The 19,793-nt window shown below is 49.2% G+C and overlaps 2 protein-coding genes and 1 long non-coding RNA gene across 8 annotated transcripts in view; 1 reads left to right on the top strand and 2 right to left on the bottom strand.

The window, feature by feature from the left end:
* Positions 1–477: 477 nt before the first annotated feature.
* Positions 478–13,201, bottom strand: myo1eb (myosin IEb). Of its 3 annotated transcripts, XM_029129566.3 has the most exons (27): positions 12,928–13,186; positions 11,270–11,407; positions 11,077–11,166; positions 10,900–10,994; positions 10,571–10,658; positions 10,413–10,502; positions 10,200–10,331; positions 9,986–10,120; positions 6,163–6,295; positions 5,718–5,914; positions 5,566–5,646; positions 5,324–5,410; positions 5,048–5,134; positions 4,796–4,963; positions 4,631–4,716; positions 4,468–4,549; positions 4,127–4,332; positions 3,906–4,050; positions 3,644–3,758; positions 3,097–3,266; positions 2,626–2,771; positions 2,261–2,407; positions 2,017–2,174; positions 1,746–1,820; positions 1,489–1,672; positions 1,163–1,338; positions 478–993 (listed from the first exon to the last, which is right to left on the bottom strand). In XM_029129566.3, exons 1-27 carry the CDS (start codon positions 12,928–12,930, stop codon positions 917–919), a joined length of 3,291 nt encoding a protein of 1,096 aa, XP_028985399.1. In that variant the 5' UTR covers positions 12,931–13,186; the 3' UTR covers positions 478–916. The 3 variants fall into 3 exon arrangements, 2 of the variants coding, with proteins under 2 accessions (XP_028985399.1, XP_055359375.1); XR_005896763.2 differs by lacking the exon at positions 478–993 and having other exon boundaries at positions 1,197–1,338; positions 1,424–1,672; positions 12,928–13,194; XM_055503400.1 differs by lacking the exons at positions 478–993; positions 1,163–1,338; positions 1,489–1,672; positions 1,746–1,820 and having other exon boundaries at positions 2,023–2,174; positions 2,257–2,407; positions 12,928–13,201.
* Positions 6,290–13,528, top strand: LOC129603214 (uncharacterized). The gene is made up of 2 exons (XR_008692933.1): positions 6,290–8,447; positions 8,486–13,528. It is a non-coding gene; the product is annotated as an uncharacterized LOC129603214 (long non-coding RNA).
* A 45-nt stretch (positions 13,529–13,573) lies between these two features.
* pi4kb (phosphatidylinositol 4-kinase, catalytic, beta) overlaps positions 13,574–19,793 on the bottom strand; it is a 13,468-nt gene continuing 7,248 nt past the window's right edge. For 2 of the 4 annotated variants that reach the window (XM_029129569.3, XM_029129570.3), the window contains 9 exons: positions 16,985–17,212; positions 16,552–16,779; positions 16,362–16,471; positions 16,177–16,281; positions 15,964–16,087; positions 15,612–15,877; positions 15,403–15,535; positions 14,641–14,761; positions 13,574–14,550 (listed from right to left, as the gene is read on the bottom strand). In XM_029129569.3, the coding sequence (XP_028985402.1) occupies positions 14,369–14,550; positions 14,641–14,761; positions 15,403–15,535; positions 15,612–15,877; positions 15,964–16,087; positions 16,177–16,281; positions 16,362–16,471; positions 16,552–16,779; positions 16,985–17,212 (1,497 nt within the window). In that variant the 3' untranslated portion in view covers positions 13,574–14,368. Of the gene's footprint in view, positions 14,762–15,402; positions 15,536–15,611; positions 15,878–15,963; positions 16,088–16,176; positions 16,282–16,361; positions 16,472–16,551; positions 16,780–16,984; positions 17,213–19,793 lie in introns of all 4 variants that reach the window. The other 2 variants (XM_029129567.3, XM_029129568.3) reach the window with 1 other exon arrangement.

The raw sequence follows: 19,793 nt of genomic DNA, 5'->3' as shown, positions 1-19,793 counted from the left end.
AAACTAAAAGCTCATGGCAGATGTCATGAAACAGTGAAGGGGAGTCTTTTTGTCCTGAGTCTTATTCTTGGCATATACATGTGTACAAAGATCGACCGCGCGCTGCGTTAATCTTCCGATGCTTAAAATGTGAAGTTTATATTTCTACCAGCCTGGAAGCAGCATTGGAAATGGAACTGTGGGTAATGTAGTATTCTTCACTTGCTCGCGATCAAATATCTGACAAATCTGCCAACCCTCAAATATCTGAACTAATTCTAAAGTAAATATTTTCAATATTTGCTTTCAGACATTTTAACCGTCTGATTTAGTCCCAACATTCTGTAAATACTTAGTTGAAACAGCAGCTCCGGGCTCAGAGCCAGCTTCTTCTTCTAGATCAGTTCTTCACCCCGGTGGGACTCCGTGAGGGAGATGTGAATTTATCATTTGTTCAAGTGAAAATATGTTTAAAAAAAGAGAAAACAATTTTAAACATTAGAATTTTTATGCATTTTTAATCACTCTCCATAGTTTTTATTAAGAAAATCTAAAGATTGGTTAGTTTTAAAGTTTACAACAGTGTTTTCAGGGTACTTCTCATCTCCAACCTTCAGAACCGCTTACCTCATCTTTCATCAGCAGAAATCTGGAGTTTTACATTAGCCTCAGAATAAAATTTACATTATCTGAAAAATCTTTCCAAGTAAATACTTTAATGTTGTGGCTGCAATAAAGTCCAAGGGCCTCTAGCATGTCTTGATCCCATGGTAACACTGATGTTACGTTGGTGCCTCTCAGAGACTGAAGTCACATGTTCACAGTGTTACACGACACAGTCCAGGTGTCATCGGGTCGTAGGAGCTGACCTCTGACCTCCGAGGACGATGCGTTCGCTGGATGCTGTTGATCTGATTCTCCTTTTATTACAGAACATCTAGACCTTCTCCACATAGTTCCCAGGGAACATCCCCTCTTTGCCCCGCAGCCGGCCAAACCACCAACCAGACGGATCTATGGTCACGAACAGGACCAGACATGGGGAACTCAGGTACTTCAGCAAACAAGTCATTAAAGTAGAATAGTATTGGTCAGTAGAACTGATGCCATCATCATTAGAAGAACCAGCACTATTAGCATTAGACAGCGGTGTTGGCAGTAGAACCTGTGACAGTAGCGATACCTTCAGTAATGATGTCGATCACGTCATCCGCGTTGAAGCTCAGCTCGTCGGTGTCCTGGGCGTCGTAGGCATAAAGAGCTCTGCACTGAGGAGAGCGCGGCTTCGGCCTGGGAGCCGGTTTGGGGAGACCTGCTCCGGGGAGAGGCTTCACCTCCTTGGATCGGCGCCGCTGCAGCCTGGAGGCAACGCATGGAGGACGTGGGGTTACACCAGGTGGTTTACTGGCGGTCTGAACGAGGCTTTTGTTCATGCTGATCGTACTGGTTACAGTAGTTAGAAGTGGCCTAGATGTACTGGTTAAACTGGGCAGCTCCCTGCAGCCTCACCCTGCGGCCCCCTGCTCCGGGACGTCCATGAAGCCCATATCGGGGTTCTGAGGCCGAATGCTGGGACGCCGCTGGCTCTGGATGCGGGGCAGAGTGGGCTGGTCCATGCTGGACTGCTGCCTCAGCATGGAGCTTCTGGAGTACGGGCCTCCCCTGGAAGCGGCGCTGCCTCTGGAGCGCGGGCCTGCAGAACAAAGAGCTATAGAGCAGTGGACAGAACCAGAGGGACATGTCCCAACAGCTGGAGGCTCTGGTACCTGCGTTGTACTGGTTGCTACGTGAAGACGGGTTTCCCATGTAGCGGCTCTTGCGATTGTCCTTCCTCGTTGGCCCTGAGCAGCAACAAAGAAAGGATTCGTACCATTCGGACAGCACAGCGTTTATCAGTCTCGTACAAACGACTGCACACTCGTGGTTTTATTGTTTTAACACATTGCTTCAGAACCTTAGTGTTGTTGTTAATGTGCATGAGTAGACACACATTATTAGGACAGAGACAGGACTTGTTCTAGCAGCAGCAGGACTTACGGGAGTTCTTGGCCAGACCTGGTCCGACCGAGACCTGCAGAACTTTCCCGCTAGGCTTCAGCGCGGCGTCGTCGCCTTGACCCGGCTGGAACTGAATGTGCCTGGAGCCCGCAGACACGAAGGGGCCCCAGCCGCCCTTCTTCACCTTAAACTCCAGACTGCAGGACGACAGACACAGGGAAGGAACGCTTGAGAGCAGCGGCGGTTTCCTCCGATGAAGAAGACTGAGGAGCTGCTTACTGACAGGTTGTTGAATTTCAGAGGCAGCTTCTTTTTGGTTTTGTCCTGATAACGTTTGACCAACAGACTGAGGAACTCGGTTTTAAAGACGCTCTGCAGGACGCTGTCGTACTCTTCCTCGTGGATGATGATGAAGTCGTCCTGGAGAGTGCTGATGAAGCAGAAAGATTCACGAAAGATTCACAGCAATTCACGACCTGCTTGTTTTTCTGATTTAACGTCCTTTCTAGTTGTTTTTTACATCCAACTGCTTCATTTGGAATTAAAGTGAATGTATAAACGCCATTTCAAGTCGTAGCTTCAGCTCAAAACATGGTTCGGTTCTAATCCCAGCCCCGATTCATGTTTCACTTCTGGTTATGGTTCTACCTCAGGGACACAGACTGGACCTTGTTGACTTCGATCTTCCTCTTGAGGACCTCCTGGATCTGGCCTTTATCTGGACCCTGCTTCACCTTCTCTCTGCCGATGAGGTACAGGAAGTTCGGCGTCAGGATCAGGTCCCGTTTTACCGTCTGTGGAGCGTTAATGCAGACGTTTAGTGACTGAACCACAGATCTGCCTGGGACGACCGTGGCCCATAAACTGCAGGTGCTGTGTGGTTCCTCATCAGAGCAGGTTCATAGAGGCTCCCAGAGAGAACCAGGACCAGGACCAGAACCAGAACAGCACCATGGAACTGGCCAAACAGGCTGACATCAGCAGAAAGCAATGAGTCCTTCAGCTCAGGAAGCACCAGAACGTTTTAGTGAGTTGTTAGGTGAGTCTACAGGTCAGGTCCTTTCCTTGGTTCGACAGAACCGGACCATTGCACGACTCGGATCGGACCTGCGTCTTTACCTTGAATCTTCTGTCGTATTTCACCACGACATCGGCGAAGTCGATCCTCTCCCTGCGGCCGACGAAGCGTCTGATTTCTGGGTGGTTGTCTGTCCCGATATAGTCTCCCACAAAGTTCCTGTTGATGCTGTTCCTGCGACGTTCCTTCTTGTTCAGCAGAACGTCAGAGGCTGGAGGAGACAGAACCTTGGTGTTAGAACTCTTTCTTTTGTGTCCTCCTCCTCAACGTAGGTGAAGTATTGGCCTGGGAAACAGAAAGGCCGGGTTGGATCCCTGTTGTGACCTTGAGCAGGTCACACTAGTTCCTCGGCGCCGCACTGTGGCAGCTCACTGCTCCCCACGAGACAAATGCATGAGGGCATTTCCTTTTACCTTTACTTTGATCAGTGGCGTTTATCTGGACAAAACCTTCAGGATAATCCAAACATTTCACACTCGAACTCGTCTCGTCTTGTGAGAAGCTCTAATTAACTGGCCCGACTCAGGGCCGAGATCAGACCTGGACATGGCAAGCTCGCACCTGAGCTGGAACCTGAGCTGGACTCACCTTCCTCTCTCATCTGGACGTACTTGCGGACGGCGATGTGTTTACGCCAGGCCTTCTGGATGACGCGGGCAAAGCCGTTGTACTTTCGCTCCCTCATCTCCTCCAGCAGGAAGAGCTGCAGCGACAAAATCACCTCAGACTCAAACATAAGGATCGAGGGAACCTGAAAGAACCGGGCCAGTAGGAACCACAGAACTCCGAAGGCTGCTGCGTCAGAACCACAAGCATGAACACTCAGTGATCGATCTGAGCCTGGACCTACTGATTCAGGAGCTTTGATGAAGACCTTGGTCTTTCCCAGCTGAAACTGGTCCTGGTCCATGTTGACAGAGCTCAGGAGGTGCAGAACCCCCTGGCGTTCGTCACCCCTCCACTGAGGCCAGGTCTCCTTGGTCAGGATGGCGTATCTGGGTCACACAGCGCAGCCCATTAGCGGCAGCAGCACCAAGCGAGTACAGTGACTGTGTCTAAAGCGGCTCTAACCTTTGCAGGAACTTATTGAAGACCCGGCGGTAGGCGTATCCAGCTCGACGGACTCGGATGTTTTCCCGAAGGCCCAGGTATTCCACCTGGTGCCTGACCCGGTTCTCCTCCCAGTCACGTGGACGTTTGGTCTCGTTGGGTTTGATGCAGCGGATGTAGTGAGGGGTGCACTTCATCAGGGTCTGGACCAGACTGTTGGCCTGTTTCTGAGGAGATGGTGGGATCGTGTTACAGGCTTAGAACCTGCAGGGTCTCAGCCAGAACCAAAGGACACTACACCACTCTGGATTCTTTGATCCAGGATCAAGGTTTGACGCCTTGGAACTACAGCCAGTTCTAACCTTGATCTTGCTGCTGACTGTGGTCGGCCGTCCTCTTTTTTCGGCCTCCAGGTTCTCGGGGAACAGAGCTCTGATGAACGGACTGACCACCAATAGACAGGAGTCGTGAGTCATGGAGTCAGAACAAAAGGTTCAAAGTAAAGGCATCAAACAAAGCACTCACAACTCGCTGCTTTGCATCAGTTCGATGATGTCGTTGAACAACACATCTCTGTTCCTCTCACAGAAGCCGCTGACATCATAAGACACCTGAACAGGTAAACAGGCGAATCAGCCACTGTGCGTTCGCCAGGCGACACCTGTCCAGGTACACGCCTGCACTCGTTACCTTCCCAGCATAGTGGTGGACAACAAATCCCTTGTTCCAGCTGCTGAAGTGCTCGTGCGAACCAATCTGTCCCTGGAGCTTCTGCAGCATCGTCTGGTCGGCTCCCTCACCTTTCGCGTGCATGGTGGCACACACGTCATCCAGGATGCTCATGATTCCTGGAGGATTCTGGGAAGTGATCAGAGAGATGCAACCTGAACGATGCCTTTGAAGGCAGGTCAGATCCTCTCCACAGTCTCGTCTCCGACTCACCACTTTGGATTCGATGAGGTCACAGACGACCTTGTTGTTGAAATACTCGATAGGCGTCCACTTGATGCCCTCCTGGACGTACTCGTCCTGCAAAGGCAATAAAAGATGGAAACGTTTCCGATGACAAAGCACAAATAAAGCTCACGGTGCCATCTTCAGGTGGATCACATTACACAGGCAGTAAGAGGTTGGACCAAGAACCCGTCACATTTCTGTTCAGACCCTTCGCTTTGTCTCATTGTCCTTTAAGCATCTGTGTCCCAGCACCACAATCACCTGCTCTGCCTTCAAGGTGAGCTCGATGAAGATCTGCTGCAGCTTCTCGTTGACAAAATTGATGCAGAACTGCTCAAACCCATTTTGCTGAAAGACACAAAGAACAAGATGACCTGTCGTTTCAGTTTCTGTTTACTAATAGAACTGATCCCAACCTGAGCTACAGGACTCAAACCTCATGACCCAGGACTTAACATTTGTGTTAAGTTGAGAATGGTGAGTAGAACAGTGTGTGTTGATACCTGGAAGATCTCGAAGCCGTAGATGTCAAGCACGCCGATGTTGAGCTCCTCCTGCTCCTTCTGCATGGCCCTGTTCACAGACTGAAGCACAGACGCCTCCAATGAAGCCACAGGGAAACGCACCAACGTGCTGACGCTTCGTGTGGACTCACGTCAACGAGGAAGTCGAAGAGTCGGGCGTAGAGCGCTTTGGACAAGGCGTCTCTGGAGAAACAGGCCTGCTCCGTGTTCAGCGTGACGGAGATGGACTCGGTCTTCCCGCCCCACTTGCTGTCCATCATCCTGCTGGTCAGTTTACTGCACAGGCCGTTCTGCTGGATGCCCAGCAGGTAGGACGGGAACGCCAGGACTGACGAACGGGACAGAAGCACACACAGATTCAGACCCGTGATTGGGTTCCGCAGCCTCGTCTGACACATACAGGTTCTAGCACAGGGTTGTCTAGTTCTGTGTATGTTGGCTTATCTATGAGGATGAGGATCTATGGTGTTCTAAAAGGAGGTTCTTGCTGGACCTGCTGTGGCTGATTAATGGTTAATGGTGTGTAGACCATGTGCAGTTCTCCTCTGGACCAACACGTGTTCTGTGTGTTCTTACAGTCCTGGCTTTCCACTACAGCGTAGTTGTTTTCCTCTCTGAAGCTGATGTTCCCAAGGTGAAGAATTCCTGCAACGAGCTGGAGAACCGAGTCTTGGTCTTCCAAAGAAAGACCCACGACTGACATGGCCCCCTACGAGACAGACAGTTTACCAGATAGGTCCAACTACAGAGACAGACAGGCAGGTCCAACTACAGAGACAGACAGGCAGGTGCAACTACAGAGACAGACAGGCAGTTTAGCAGACAGATCCAACTACAGAGACAGACAGGCAGTTCAACTACAGAGACAGACAGGCAGGTCCAACTACAGAGACAGACAGGCAGTTTGCCAGACAGGTCCAACTACAGAGACAGACAGGCAGGTCCAACTACAGACACAGACAGGCAGATCCCACTACAGACAGACAGACAGGCAGATCCCACTACAGACAGACAGACAGGTCCAACTACAGACACAGACAGGCAGTTTAGCAGACAGGTCCAACTACAGAGACAGACAGGCAGTTTAGCAGACAGGTCCAACTACAGAGAAAGACAGGCAGTTTAGCAGACAGGTCCAACTACAGAGACAGACAGGCAAGTTCAACTACAGACAGGCAGTTTACCAGACAGGTCCAACTACAGAGACAGACAGGCAGGTCCAACTACAGACACAGACAGGCAGGTCCAACTACAGACAGACAAGCAGCTGCAACTACAGACAGACAAGCAGCTGCAACTACAGAGACAGACAGGCAGTTTAGCAGACAGGTCCAACTACAGAGACAGACAGGCAAGTTCAACTACAGAGACAGACAGGCAAGTTCAACTACAGAGACAGACAGGCAGTTTGCCAGACAGGTCCAACTACAGAGACAGACATGTCCAACTACAGACACAGACAGGCAGTTTAGCAGACAGGTCCAACTACAGAGACAGACAGGCAAGTTCAACTACAGACAGGCAGTTTACCAGACAGGTCCAGCTACAGACAGGCAGTTTACCCGACAGGTCCAACTACAGAGACAGACAGGTCCAACTACAGACAGACAGTTTACCCGACAGGTCCAACTACAGACACAGACAGGTCCAACTACAGAGACAGATAGGTCCAACTACAGACAGGCAGTTTACCCGAGAGGTCCAACTACAGAGACAGACAGGCAAGTTCTACTACAGAGACAGACAGGCAGTTCACCAGACAGGTCCAACTACAGAGACAGACAGGTCCAACTACAGACAGGCAGTTTAGCAGACAGGTCCAACTACAGAGACAGACAGGCAGTTTAGCAGACAGGTCCAACTACAGAGACAGACAGGCAAGTTCAACTACAGACAGGCAGTTTACCAGACAGGTCCAACTACAGGCACAGACAGGCAGCTGCAACTACAGACACAGACAGGCAGCTGCAACTACAGACACAGACAGGCAGTTTAGCAGACAGGTCCAACTACAGAGACAGACAGGCAAGTTCAACTACAGAGACAGACAGGCAGTTCGCCAGACAGGTCCAACTACAGAGACAGACAGGCAAGTTCAACTACAGAGACAGACAGGCAGTTCACCAGACAGGTCCAACTACAGAGACAGACAGGCAGGTCCAACTACAGACACAGACAGTCAGGTCCAACTACAGACACAGGCAGCTGCAACTACAGAGACAGACAGGCAGTTTAGCAGACAGGTCCAACTACAGAGACAGACAGGCAAGTTCAACTACAGAGACAGACAGGCAAGTTCAACTACAGAGACACAGGCAGTTTGCCAGACAGGTCCAACTACAGAGACAGACAGGTCCAACTACAGACACAGACAGGCAGTTTAGCAGACAGGTCCAACTACAGAGACAGACAGGTCCAACTACAGACAGGCAGTTTACCCGACAGGTCCAACCACAGAGACAGACAGGTCCAACTACAGAGACAGACAGGTCCAACTACAGACAGGCAGTTTACCCGAGAGGTCCAACTACAGAGACAGACAGGCAAGTTCTACTACAGAGACAGACAGGCAGTTCACCAGACAGGTCCAACTACAGAGACAGACAGGCAAGTTCAACTACAGACAGGCAGTTTACCAGACAGGTCCAACTACAGGCACAGACAGGCAGCTGCAACTACAGACACAGACAGGCAGCTGCAACTACAGAGACAGACAGGCAGTTTAACAGACAGGTCCAACTACAGAGACAGACAGGCAAGTTCAACTACAGAGACAGACAGGCAGTTCGCCAGACAGGTCCAACTACAGAGACAGACAGGCAAGTTCAACTACAGAGACAGACAGGCAGTTCACCAGACAGGTCCAACTACAGAGACAGACAGGCAGTTCACCAGACAGGTCCAACTACAGAGACAGACAGGCAGGTCCAACTACAGACACAGACAGTCAGGTCCAACTACAGACAGACAGGCAGCTGCAACTACAGAGACAGACAGGCAGTTTAGCAGACAGGTCCAACTACAGAGACAGACAGGCAAGTTCAACTACAGAGACAGACAGGCAAGTTCAACTACAGAGACAGACAGGCAGTTTGCCAGACAGGTCCAACTACAGAGACAGACAGGTCCAACTACAGACACAGACAGGCAGTTTAGCAGACAGGTCCAACTACAGAGACAGACAGGTCCAACTACAGAGACAGACAGGTCCAACTACAGACAGGCAGTTTACCCGACAGGTCCAACCACAGAGACAGACAGGTCCAACTACAGAGACAGACAGGTCCAACTACAGACAGGCAGTTTACCCGAGAGGTCCAACTACAGAGACAGACAGGCAGTTCACCAGACAGGACCAACTACAGAGACAGACAGGTCCAACTACAGACAGGCAGTTTAGCAGACAGGTCCAACTACAGAGACAGACAGGCAGTTTACCAGACAGCTGCAACTACAGAGACAGACAGGCAAGTTCAACTACAGACAGGCAGTTTACCAGACAGGTCCAGCTACAGACAGGCAGTTTACCCGAGAGGTCCAAATACAGAGACAGACAGGCAAGTTCAACTACAGAGACAGACAGGCAGTTTAGCAGACAGGTCCAACTACAGAGACAGACAGGCAGCTGCAACTACAGAGACAGACAGGCAGCTGCAACTACAGAGACAGACAGGCAGTTTAGCAGACAGGTCCAATTACAGAGACAGACAGGCAAGTTCAACTACAGAGACAGACAGGCAGTTTGCCAGACAGGTCCAACTACAGAGACAGACAGGCAGTTCACCAGACAGGTCCAACTACAGAGACAGACAGGCAAGTCCAACTACAGACAGTCAGGTCCAACTACAGACACAGACAGTCAGGTCCAACTACAGACAGACAGGCAGCTGCAACTACAGAGACAGACAGGCAGTTTACCAGACAGGTCCAACTACAGAGACAGACAGGCAAGTTCAACTACAGAGACAGACAGGCAGTTTGCCAGACAGGTCCAACTACAGAGACAGACAGGTCCAACTACAGACACAGACAGGCAGTTTAGCAGACAGGTCCAACTACAGAGACAGACAGGTCCAACTACAGAGACAGACAGGTCCAACTACAGACAGGCAGTTTACCCGACAGGTCCAACTACAGAGACAGACAGGTCCAACTACAGACAGGCAGTTTACCCGAGAGGTCCAACTACAGAGACAGACAGGCAAGTTCAACTACAGAGACATACAGGCAGTTCACCAGACAGGTCCAACTACAGAGACAGACAGGTCCAACTACAGACAGGCAGTTTAGCAGACAGGTCCAACTACAGAGACAGACAGGCAGTTTACCAGACAGGTCCAGCTACAGAGACAGAAAAACAGACTGGCAGGTCCAACTACAGAGACAGACAGGTCCACACCATGGTGTCAGAGAACTCCTTCTTGTCGCTGATGTCGTCCACCGTGTAGGTTCCTGACTGGTTGAGGTAGTAGTAGTAGTCGGGTGTCGTGATCCCCAGGTTCTCCCTCTGTTCTGCACTAGCACCTCCGAGCAGCTGAGGTCAGAGGTCAGAGAAATGCCAGGTCACATTTTGCGTTCATACCGGTTCAGGACCTGTGACCGGTTCACGGTACCTGGTAGTAGATGTGGAAGTTTCTCTCTCCAGGATTCTGGGAAATTACTCGACTTTTTTCCAAGAGAAAGTTGGAGATTTTGCCTCCATCAGGCGCTCCTCCACGACTGAACTGGATCTCAAAGTATTTACCCTGATTGGACGCAGAGCGAAGGTTGTGTTTTTGCTGTGGACAGTTTTGTGTCTGTCTGTTATTGGAGGATTTTATACTCACGAATCTGCTGGAGTTGTTGTTGCGGACGGTCTTGGCGTTTCCAAAGGCCTCCAGTAGAGGGTTGGACTGCAGGATGATGTCTTTAACGTGCTGCACACAAACACACCGTGTAGGTAACGGCTGTGATGGCTCATCACACCACTAGAACATCTGCTCACCTGGACCTTGTCGCCGCCTCCAGACACCTTCGACACGTAGCTCATGATGTATTTAGCAGCAACAGTTTTTCCAGCTCCACTTTCACCACTAACAGACAAGATTCATGATAAAGTCTGATGAAACGATGGTTTTGTTGCTTCACTGAGAGTAGAGTTTAGGTGTAAATACGATCATATCAAACCTGAAACTCAACTGTTTTTTTTACAAGTGTGATAAACAACAAGAAGCAGAACCTGAATGTGTGGCCCAAAACCAAAGATCAGTTAAGCCCAGTCTAGTTGCCATGGAGACTCATTGATGTATTGAACCAGAGCTTGCTGCATTTTACCTGATGATCACACACTGGTTCTCGATGTCAATCATCATGTTTCTGTACATGTTGTCAGCCAGGGCGTAGATGTGTGGCGGGTTCTCGTACTGAGCCTGTGGGGGAGGGGAGGTTCTGGAGGTTAGTGACGTCTTCGTGATTGTGGAGACTGGACCCACGTGATGCCTGCGGTCTCACCGCTGCCTGGTAGAGCTCCACCTCTCGGTCGGTGAAGTACGGAAGCTGTTTGAATGGATTCACAGAGATCAGAACCGGACCAATGTAGGTCTGACACAAAGAAGCGAGTCAAGGGTTAACCAGGAGAACTTGTTACCACATTCATGGTGTGTGTTAAGGCTAAAACTAACAGTGATGTGACACGTGAGGATACGAAGATGTAGTCGTCCATGTATCTCTTCTTCAGGTTGTCTGTGATGGCGTCCTCGTTGATCTTGGACAACAGCACCATGTCGTCCACGCCGCTGACCTTCACGTTCTGAGCCTGCCAATGGTAGCGCTCCTTGCTGCCCTGTGGGGGGAGGGGAGGGGTTAGAAAAAACACCTCTGGACAGGGGGTTAGTGGACCAGACTTCATGGTTCTGTAACCAGGTGAGGTGCCATCACCGCCACAGGTAACAAACCTGTGGGATTCCAGTTGGACCTCTTCTCTCCGGAATTCCCAGGATTCCTGGGTCCTGTGGGATCTTGTCATGTTGCGCAGCGACACGTTTGTTCCAACTCGCTAAGATGCAGGAAGCTGCATGTTTCAGGGTGTGTGTGTGTGTTGACACACGTTTGTAGATGTAGCTTTGTAAGAATACTTACTGAGGAAATTCATCCTGAATCAAACCCAGACCAAAATGATCCCAAGCCCTAGAACCTCATGTTCACTCACCAATCCTTCTCAGAGTTAATGGTGAGTCTGGGTGTGAGTGGAGTTGCTACAATAAGAACCAGTCCAGTTGAAAGCCCAGGGTTCGTTTGACCCCTCTTTAACCCCATCAGGTGTCATTTAGTTCAGAAAGAGCTGCTCAGATAAAACCAAGGTTTTAATACTTGGGGACACATTATTGAATCAATTAGTTACTGTGGATGATGTAAATTCAGGTTCTACTGTAGGAACTTTGGTGTCGTCTTTGACCAACATCGCTCCTTTACCTATATTAAATCTCTAGAACCTCCTACTTCCATCTGAAAATAAGGACTTAGAGAAGCCGATGGAGGAGAAATGTGATTTATTTTCCTGTCCTGGAAAATCTAGGAGACAGTTCACACTTCCAAAGCTCCTAATGATCAGCTCCACCTTCTCATCGAGTCCTCATAGCTCCTGGTGGTTCTAAAGGTTCTACATGTGGAATGGGAGGCAGAGCCTTTGTGGAACAAGGTCCAGTTCAGGTTCTAGAAGCAGACATCATCAGCTTTCAGGACCAGGCTTAGAACCTTAGCTAGAGATGGTTCAGGTCCCGTTGAAGCATCAGTGCCTTGAGATGAATTTTGCTGTGAATTCATTTCATCTAGAGACATGTGACATGCGTTTCCATGGTAACCGCATGTTAAACATATTTTAACATTTAATGTGTTACAGAATTTAATTTAGTATTACTCAATTATTTATTCTGTTTTATTCATCTTTCAATGTTTAAAAAAATTGTTTCCATTTTTTTTATTTAATTTTCATAAATGTTTACATTAGAATAAATAATACAGTCAGCAATCAATCTTTGACATTTTTACACATTCAGTTAAAATAAATTTCAGGTCGTTTTGTTTATAACTACTTTCATTGAGATCTTTTTTGTTTGCTTATGTTGTTGTTTTGCTTGTGACTTTAAAATTTAACTGAACACTTCGTAGATTTTTATTTACCATTTATTTTATTTATCTTATCTTGCATTTTCTGAAACTTAATCTGAAATCAGGAAGATTTTTTATTTAAACATAGGTCTGTTATTGAAGCTTGGTAGGTATAAAACTGGACCTGAAACGGGACCAGGAGCAGTTAACATGTCTCATTATCAGGTTAAAAGAAAACAAAGTCAGGGATCTCACCATGTCTGCTCCTCCGTCCCACACTTCCTGCTTCAGCTACAAGTTGAGAAATCTTACACGTCTTGGGTGGAGACGGTGGATCCAGGCAGACCTGGACTGAAGCAGGATCACTTTAGTCCAGATCAGATCGGCTCGGTTTGGTGGAGTCAGCTTGATTCTACAGACTGTGACATATTTGTCTCAGTTTGATTTGTCCCGTAATCCTTCCTTCAGTCTTCAGTCTCTCAACTCTCTGCAGGTGTGGGCAGGTGAAGCCACGCCTCCTTCTTAGCCCAGAGGACTTTGGGTAATGTGGTCTTGAAGCTTGACAAATGGACTGCTGTTGCCCCCTGAATTGGATTCACGCTACAATTCAGCTTTATTGATGATGACGTCTGGTCACTGTAGAATATTAACATGAAACATTTGTTTAAATAATTAACTCAGTAATTTGTAACTATGTTTATTAGACAATCTGAAGGCGTGTCTGAAACATACAAACACAGCGAACAGTCTTGGTTCTGGTCTAGGGAGAACAGGCTGCAGTGAAGTCCTGCGCTCACAGGGCCCCTTCACCCTGACGAGCTTTGAATTCATTTTACATTCAGAGCCACAAACAGAACTCAAAATGTAAAGATCTGTTCATATATAGAGGATGATTTTCAAATCACACAAACCAAGATTTTATTCACAATAGAAAAAACATCAAATGTTCAAACACAGAAAATGAAAGAATAAATGACATGTCTATAACTCAGCCTTTGGACAAGAAAACTGGTCTCTGCATAACATTGATTTCTTGTATTAAGCTTTAGGTCCTGTGCTCGTTTGCCCTTAGTCCAGAACCATGCTCATATGTGTATTAGCTCCTCGGTCTCACTGACACACGGTTAGTAAAAGCGAAAGCATGACGGAAACACGGGCCTGGAACCAGCTGTTTGTAGCTCCGACTCTAAAACCTTGGGATAATGACAGAGTCTTTATTGACATTTGTCAGAGCGGTTGCACCCGTCCTGGGCAGCAGTGGGCTGGGAGCTGGCCTAGTGTTTTACTCAAGGACACAGCTGCTGGAGAAACATTCTGCTTCATATTGTGCAGATGTGTCATGATGATTTTAAAAGAGCAAGAATGTATTGATGTGGCAGTAAAACAATTTACAATCACAATCATCTTCAGAGAGTCTTTAAAATGAAACAGAAACAAGTTCAGGACGACACCAGCTGGTTTTAATGGGTCACTGTGCAGTTAAAGGGCTAAAACACAGAAAATGATGCTATGGTCCTTTAAAGAGTAAAACTCCTCATTTGCTGAGTGTTCACATCTAAAACGGCTGCTCTATGATTGGCTGAGAGTCCGACAGAGCAGCCACATGGAAAAACAACAAACATGGAATCAACAGGAGTCTCGGCCGATGGAAGAACGACAAAGGAGTAAACCTGGAGTTTCGTCAGTCACACACACGTCACATGATGCCATTGGTCAGGTACTGGAAGCCGTCATACAGTTTGGTGGTCAGAGATCTCATAGATCCGTCAACCAGCTGATCGATCAACAGCTGCAGCTGCTCCTCAGTCAGACTCATGTGGAAACGCTCCTTCAGTGCTCGCATGGTGCTGGAGCCATGGAAACAAGGCAGCTGCGAGCCTGGACACAAACAGAACGGGAGATGAAGTCTTGGTGTGTGACTAAGTGTGTGTGTGAGTGTGTGTGTGCGTGCATGTGAGTGTCGGTTACCCTGCTGCATGATCTCCACTATCTGCAGGACTCTGTCCATGTGCTTCCTGGCTGCAATCAGCCCCTGAAGCATCAGCATCTTATAGTAGTTAAACATGTCACCGTCTGGACCGCCCATCACCTGAAACGCACACACACAGGCACAGACACAGGCACAGACACACACACACACACGTACAGACGCACACAGGCACAGACGCGCACACGCACACACACACACACACACAGGTACAGACGCACACAGGTACAGACGCGCACACACACACAGGTACAGACGCGCACACACACACACACACACACACACACACACACACACACAGGTACAGACGCGCACACACACACACACACACACACACACAGGTACAGATGCGCACACACACACACACACACAGGCACAGACACACACACAGACACAGACGCGCACACACACAGACACACACACACATACACAGACAGGTACAGACGCGCACAGGTACAGACGCGCACGCACGCACGCACACACACACACAGGTACAGACGCACACACACACACACACACACAGGTACAGACGCACACAGGTACAGACGCGCGCACACACACACACACAGACACAGACGCACACACACACACACAGGTACAGACGCAGACGCACACAGGTACAGACGCGCGCGCACGCACGCACGCACACACACACACACAGGTACAGACGCACACACACACACTTAGAACATCCTGCCGGATCCTGGACCTGAAGCTGCCTGGAGCAATTGCGACAAACTCACATCTACGAACTCGCTGGTGAGTTTGAAGGCGGACGTTTCGAAGCCGAGGTTCTTAGGAGAACTGGAGAGAATGAAGCCAAAGTCAATGTGGATGATGTGACCGTCGGCGTCCAGCAGGATGTTCCCGTTGTGCCTGACACGACCAAGGAGAAGAAAGTTGAAACCTGTCCGAGCCTGAGGGAGCCGTTTGTAGGAAACGCCCTCCTCACCTGTCCTTGACCTGCAGCAGGTAACAGATGAGGCTGTAGCCAGCACAGCTCTGGACAAAGCTCCTCTGAGCGCAGAGGAAGGCCTCTGTGGTGGGAGCTCCGTGCTCCTGCAGGAAGTAGTCCAGCAGAGACAGCTGGCTCTGCTTCTTCACCTGGTGGAGCGATACGGCGTTCACCACAGGCTCAATCATCCCGCTGTCCGACGACAGCACCAGGATCTTATAGGGTTTTATCCAGAGGGGCACACGCTCCTGCTCCCAGATGGACTGCAAGGGCGGAGCCAACGGGTGAGTGGGTGGACGGGGGGTCACTGGTTCCCTGTGGGACCTATGGTCATGATGCACGGCGTTACCTTGAGCTGCTGCAGCACCTGGAAGGCGAGCAGCTCCTGCCTCAGGTCGTCTCCACATTTAACAATGACAGACAGCAGCCGCCAGGTGGGGAGGTGACCGTATGGAGATCCTTCCCTGATCCTCCTGCAGGAGCAGCCAGAGGCACCATGAAAACACACGTCACTCTAACATGTAGCGCTCCTGACCCGTGTCTTGAACGCAGCATCACCTACCGGACCTTCTCCTCCCAGGGCTCCTTCAGGGCCACTGCCGACGGGTCCTCTGGGTCGCGTTTAAAGGTGGTGGGTGCCTGAGCAAGCTGCTCTGACAGGCGGCGCCTGAAAAGTGAACACGGTCGAGCGGGTGAATCAGAAGCACAGAAGCAGCCCCCCCCCCCCCCCCGGGGGCGTGTCCACACCTGATGTCTCCGGCAGCGATGAACACAGGCTCTTTACTCTCCAGGCTGGTGATGCTGTCCACAGAGAACTGGCTGATGTTGTCACAGCTGTTGGTGTGGACTTCTGGGAGCTGCAGGACACGAGGACAGCGCCTTATTTTCATTAGACATTCTAGTACAGTTTTATATTATTGTGTGTTTGTTCCTTCACCTCCACCTGCAGATCTCCAATGTCGTCCACAGACCAGGCCTCGTCGTCATTGTCGTAGTTTGGGACCATGCAGAAACTTCCAGCTCTCTGCTCTGCGGTGATGCCACAGTCCGGCAGGTTCTCCACAGAGCGCGTGCTCCTGATTCGGTTCTCTGGGATGCGGATCGGAACACTGGACGTCTCAAAGTTCTCACACTCTAGAACCTCCACGTAGATCAGGTATGGAGCCTGGAGAGGGAGACAGTCACGTTTAGGGGTTATGATGCTTTAGGTCCTGGACTACACTTCCCATGATACTTAGGCAGACGTGAGCTGTCATACTGACAGTTACCAGTGAATCTTTAGTTTACATTAGTCACAGACAGAAACGAGGTTCTGCAGCCTCTCAGTGAATTTACAAGATTAAAATGCACATTGGTGTGAATGCGGTCACCTTGTCCTTGGAGTTCAACACCACAGCCTGCGTGTGCGGCACCCGGACCACGTGGTGGTCGAAGGCGGCGGTGGGAAGCCAGACCCGAGCCGGGAGTTTGTGGTTGAGCAACGACAGCTCTGAGATCAGCCGCTGAGTCTTCTGCTCTTTGGTGGGCAGCGTGGCCAGGCGCTTCCCGATGCCCATCAGAGACTTGATGAACTCCCGCTGAGGAGTCAGACGCACCGGCTGCACAAGACAGACAGGCAGACAAATACAGACAGACAGACAGGCAGACAAATACAGACAGACAGACAGGCAGACAAATACAGACAGATAGGCAGGCAGACAGCCAGGCAAATACAGACAGACAGACAGATAGACAGGCAGACAAATACAGACAGACAGACAGGCAGACAAATACAGACAGACAGGCAGGCAGACAGACAACGACAGGCAGACAGACAGACAGATACAGGCAGACAGAGACAGACAGGCAGGCAGACAGGCAAATACAGGCAGACAGACAGGCAAATACAGACAGACAGAGACAGGCAGGCAGACAAATACAGACAGACAGACAAATACAGACAGACAAAGACAGGCAGACAGACAAAGACAGGCAGACAGACAGACAAAGACAGGCAGACAGACAAATACAGACAGACAAAGACAGGCAGACAGACAAATACAGACAGACAGGCAGGCAGACAAATACAGACAGACAGGCAAATACAGGCAGACAGGCAGGCAGACAGACAGACAGGCAAATACAGGCAGACAGACAGGCAAATACAGACAGACAGGCAGGCAAATACAGGCAGACAGACAGGCAAATACAGGCAGACAGACAGACAGGCAGGCAAATACAGACAGGCAGGCAAATACAGACAGACAGGCAGGCAAATACAGACAGACAGACAGACAGGCAGACAAATACAGACAGACAGACAGACAGACAGACAGGCAGACAGACAGGCAAATACAGGCAGACAGACAAATACAGGCAAACAGAGACAGGCAGTCAAATACAGACAGACAGACAGACAGGCAGACAAATACAGACAGACAGGCAGGCAGACAAATACAGACAGACAGGCAGGCAGAAAGACAGACAGGCAAATACAGACAGACAGACAAATACAGACAGACAGACAGACAGACAGACAGGCAGGCAGGCAGGCAGCCAGACAGGCAAATACAGACAGACAGACAGACAGACAGGCAGACAAATACAGACAGACAGAGACAGGCAGGCAGGCAGACAGACAGGCAAATACAGACAGACAGACAAATACAGGCAGACAGACAGAGACAGGCAGACAGGCAAATACAGACAGACAGACAGGCAGACAAATACAGACAGACAGAGACAGGCAGGCAGACAGACAGACAGGCAAATACAGACAGACAGACAGGCAAATACAGACAGACAGGCAGACAGACAGGCAGATCGATACAAACAGACAGACAGACAGGCAGGCAGACAAACAGACAGACACAAACAGACACAGACAGACAGACAGACAGACAGACACAGTCAGAGTTAACATGTTAGATTTTGGAGGAGGAGTCAGTGGTTGCGGTCGAGTCTGTGCTGACACAGTTTCCTGTCCGTGTGTCAAATGCGAGAAACCCTTTTTTGTCTGAACTGTCTGAGTAACAGAACCAGGACCAGAATGAAAAGCAGTGAATGTGTATATGCCTCAAACAGACAAGCAGGTTGAGGAAACATGACGACGAAGGATCCAATAAACCACAAGGCTGCTGCACAAAAGTAGAACTAACAAATTCAGAAGCAGTGAATGGTCCTGACTTGACCTATTCTACTGAACCGCTGAAGTCGGGCTTGGTGAGGTAGAGTAAGACTTAAAGAAGAAGTGGTCAGCTGTGTGTAAACGTGTTCAAAAGCAGATCCTAACGACTGAACAGCTGTAGCCTGTAAACACCTTAGATGGGAAATAAAACCTTTACCCTCTTAAACAAGTTCATGCGTAGAATTGAACCACATCTATGTTGTTATGTTTTTCATTCGATCACTTCGTTTCAATGTATCTGTCTAATCGGAATCTGAACAGACACTCCTTTATATTACTGTCCACACTGATTTCAGCTTCTCTCGCGGGGTATGTGGATAATGTCATCACAGGCAAAGCTGAATTCATCTCAGTGGGAAATAAACCAGGTTTATCTGCTTTTGTGCGAGTTGTTGTGCGGAGTTGTTGTGTGGAAACCCCGGGGTTTCCGCACAACAACTCGCACAAAATCACGTATTTCTAGTTTTGTGCAGCACCCTCTGATGTTGTTGGTCTCTGTACCACCCTGGCCCTGATGTTACTGCTGAGCCATTTGCAGAGGTTGAGGGTCTCACTCACCTCCCCCTCAGATTTTCTAATGGGACCTTGGACATTAACAGACTTATATTTTACACAAACTCTGTTTGTCTTCACGTTTCCCTCTTAGGCACCGACTCTGACACATCACGGGTTCCAGTTACTCCAAAAGCACCGTGTGAATAACATCCCGGCTAAATATTACCGCACTGTCTTTTCTTCACAGATACGATAACTACCAAGTGTTTGCTTATCTTTAGACAGTGTTACCTTTATTATTTTAATTTCGTACATTCTGGTTTTGTAATGACTGGAACCAAAGATGTTCTCATAAACAGTAGAAGAGATGACTTTGCAGGGAAACTTGCTGCATATCACCCACACCCATCAAGAATCAGATCCAATAGAAAAACAGAATCACTGTAACTGTCCACAGAAGGATTTGGATTCCGGCATGTTAAACTTCAGGGACTTCACCTCACATTGAACCAGAAACC

Source organism: Betta splendens, chromosome 16, assembly GCF_900634795.4.
Source record: "Betta splendens chromosome 16, fBetSpl5.4, whole genome shotgun sequence".
Taxonomy (NCBI): domain Eukaryota; kingdom Metazoa; phylum Chordata; class Actinopteri; order Anabantiformes; family Osphronemidae; genus Betta; species Betta splendens.
This window is presented reverse-complemented; position numbering and strand designations above follow the sequence as displayed.